The sequence below is a fragment of the Benincasa hispida genome, chromosome 2 (assembly GCF_027475165.1).
Source record: "Benincasa hispida cultivar pf3 chromosome 2, pf3_genome.v1.1, whole genome shotgun sequence".
NCBI lineage: Eukaryota > Viridiplantae > Streptophyta > Magnoliopsida > Cucurbitales > Cucurbitaceae > Benincasa > Benincasa hispida.
In genome coordinates this window covers 24,107,504-24,110,266 of record NC_143479.1, presented here as the reverse complement: position 1 = coordinate 24,110,266, position 2,763 = coordinate 24,107,504, and the positions used below count along the sequence as shown (strand labels likewise).

At 33.3% G+C, this 2,763-nt stretch overlaps 1 protein-coding gene across 1 annotated transcript; it reads left to right on the top strand.

The window, feature by feature from the left end:
* The first annotated feature begins 675 nt into the window (after window positions 1-675).
* LOC120071499 (uncharacterized) lies at window positions 676-1,602 on the top strand. Its single transcript, XM_039023814.2, has 2 exons — window positions 676-1,141; window positions 1,238-1,602. The coding sequence occupies exons 1-2, from the start codon at window positions 841-843 to the stop codon at window positions 1,489-1,491; spliced, it is 555 nt and encodes a 184-aa protein (XP_038879742.2). The 5' UTR covers window positions 676-840; the 3' UTR covers window positions 1,492-1,602.
* The last annotated feature ends 1,161 nt before the right edge of the window (window positions 1,603-2,763 follow it).

Sequence of the window (2,763 nt, the reverse complement as noted above, 5' to 3'; positions counted from 1 at the left end):
ATTAATGCGTAGTCTACAAATATTTATGAAAGCAAATTTATAATGTGAACAAAAGAAGTATAGTATTATAGTAGTATTAGAAATTTTTTTGAAGGAGGGTGTTTAATCCGAGTAGCTTTAGTTGGGTTGTGAGTTCGTCAATTCTTATATTTTGAATCTCACAACTTCAGAATTTCCAAATTTCGTAATTTTCCAAACTTCTTAAATTCTTTTTTCTTTTTGCAAAGATATTGACTTGCAATAAAATAAAGGGGACCTCATAGTCCAAAGCCAAGGCACAATCAAAATGCAAACACAAGCAAATAAACTAAGATAAACATGAACAAAAGAGAAAAGGCATACACAACTTAAGAAAAAAAGAGTCTCCTTAATAGAAGCCCCAAGTTGCTGCGAATAAAAAAAAAAAAAACCCTCAGATCACTAACTTGGCTAACCAAGAAAAATGCAAAGTAATTCTATGGACACAAAGATTAAGCTCATGTCAGATATGATATATTATAACAGTACGCCAAGTAATTCTTCCGATTTTGTCTTAATTGACTGTTAATATTAAAAATCTAAATAAACTTTGCATCTCAATAAGAGATCATGTGGTAGAACACTCCTATAAGAACATGTCCCCGACCGTTCCATTGAAAAGACAATAAAGAATAAATGGTCCAATATCAATTTCATCCGTGCAAAGAATCGAAAATGTTACCTTCAAATCAAAGAAGGTTGGACGAAGCCACGAAAGAGTACTAAGCCGTAACAACCACTTCTTACCCCCAAACCTCTTTTTTTTTTGTTTTTTTTAATTTTTTTTTTACTAAATACCCTTAAATCATCTATAATTTTAAAATGATTCAAATTTTTAAGTGTCGCTTCGATTACATCACCTCGCCCTATGTCCTATTTATAAATCCCTATCACTTCTCAATTACTTTGGTACTCTTCTTTCTATTCACCTTATTACAAAGAGACAGAACAAAAAGAAAAAGGAAAAAAAGTATGTCATCGATGATGAACTCACAAGGAATGGCTCTGGCCACAGCCATGGCTGCCGTCTCCGGTACTGTAATTCTTCTCTCTTTCTGCATCCAAAAATCCATCCCAATCCATCAATTCTCACCTCCAACTCTCCGCTCTTGTATTCCTTCTGGTACGAACCTCTTCTCCTCTAATTTCTCCTCTAATTTCTTTATCTTATCAACTCTTTGAACTTAAATTTTTGTTTCTATAATTCATTCCTTTCCAGATACCAGGAAGAAAAAGAAGCACAAAAAAAGGGTTCACTTTGCAAAGGACGTTGTCGATCCAATTGGGAACGGCGAGGATTTTCGAAGACGACACGAAATCGCTTGGAACAACAACTATTCCTCCTCCTCCTCCTTGCCGCCGCAAAATCCCTCCGCCGCCGCCGTTGACCCAGGAATGCCGGCAAACAGAGTGGCACTCTACAACGGGATTTTGAGAGATCGTGTTGTTCACCGACACGCTTACTCTTGTTAAAATCTTAATTTTTCTGTACAAAATTAAAGTTTCTGGCTTCTGGGTCTGGGTGTGAGTGTTTCCCCAAATTGTAATTACCATTTTGTATAGAAATTAACGTAATTCCGATCCCCCTCTATTTTTCCTTTCCCCTCAAGAAGCCGATAATTTTTCAACAATTGGGTTGGGGGTTGGTTTAATTTTCTTGATCGACAATAATTGGAGCTTGCCTTTGATTGTGGGAGCAACCGTAAGGCAACGGTAACGGCTTTTTTGGTGTACTGTCAACCAAAAATTTTAATTTTAATTTAATATGATTAGTAAGTGGTAAGTTTGAACATGGGCACGTTCGTTCCAGGATGCTTCCTTTTTGGCAGCCCATACACATACAACCCAAAAACTCTTATAATTTAATTAATCCAAGCGTGCTTGACTTTATTCCTATTCAAATATTAATCCATTTTGCAAACTCTCAATACTTGACCGTCTAAAAGGGTAGGTGGGTTTGGGTTCGAGAGTTTTGAATGTGAAATGAAAGGCCAAACTAAATAAAAGTAAGTTTTAGTGAAGAAATTCGAAATTAAAATATAATTTATAATAAATTATATAATATATATTATATCTTTTGAATTGGATTTATAACCCAATTTAAAAGGGGGCGTAATATGAAAATTGTGGTTTGAAGACCCTAGACATTTGGGAAATTGTAGTTTTGGATTGTGATTTGTTTGGGGCAGGCCATGTGAGGATGCTGCAACTTCATGATCGGTTGAAAATGGGGAAAGATGGGGACAGCCAAACAGAATATGGCCAAAGAGAATATTCATAAATAAATAAATAAAAATAGAACAGCAAGAGAGTGGATTTTTCTTATAATTAATATGTAGTTTATTGTTTATTTATTATATTGCATAAAAAGCTTGGAAGTTTCAGATGTCAGATTTATGACATTTTGGTTTCAAATTGGTTATGCTTCACATCCTTTAATTTCTTTTTTCATAGGCTAGTCTAGGTTCTATCTAATTTTTATATTTCTCATTTAATAGTCAAAGAAGAATAGAATTAAAACAATTAATTTTTAAAAAATAAAAATATTACATAATAAAATTTGGGATGCATCAAAAGAGAATATAAAAGGGTGCTTTTATAAGTTTTTAAGCTTGTTTTTCGTTAAACAAGGAAAGTATGTCAACAATACGACAATACTTCAAAATTAAATTTACAATTTATATTAGATTGCAAATTTAGTTTCTTCTATTAAGATAAAAGTTAGAATTTGGTTATGATTTTACT

Coding starts and splice junctions, on each gene's coding strand:
- LOC120071499 (XM_039023814.2), top strand. CDS start 841: ATGATTCAAATTTTTAAGTGTCGCTTCGATTACATCACCTCGCCCTAT. Junction 1,142..1,237: donor CCGCTCTTGTATTCCTTCTG/GTACGAACCTCT, acceptor ATTCCTTTCCAG/ATACCAGGAAGAAAAAGAAG.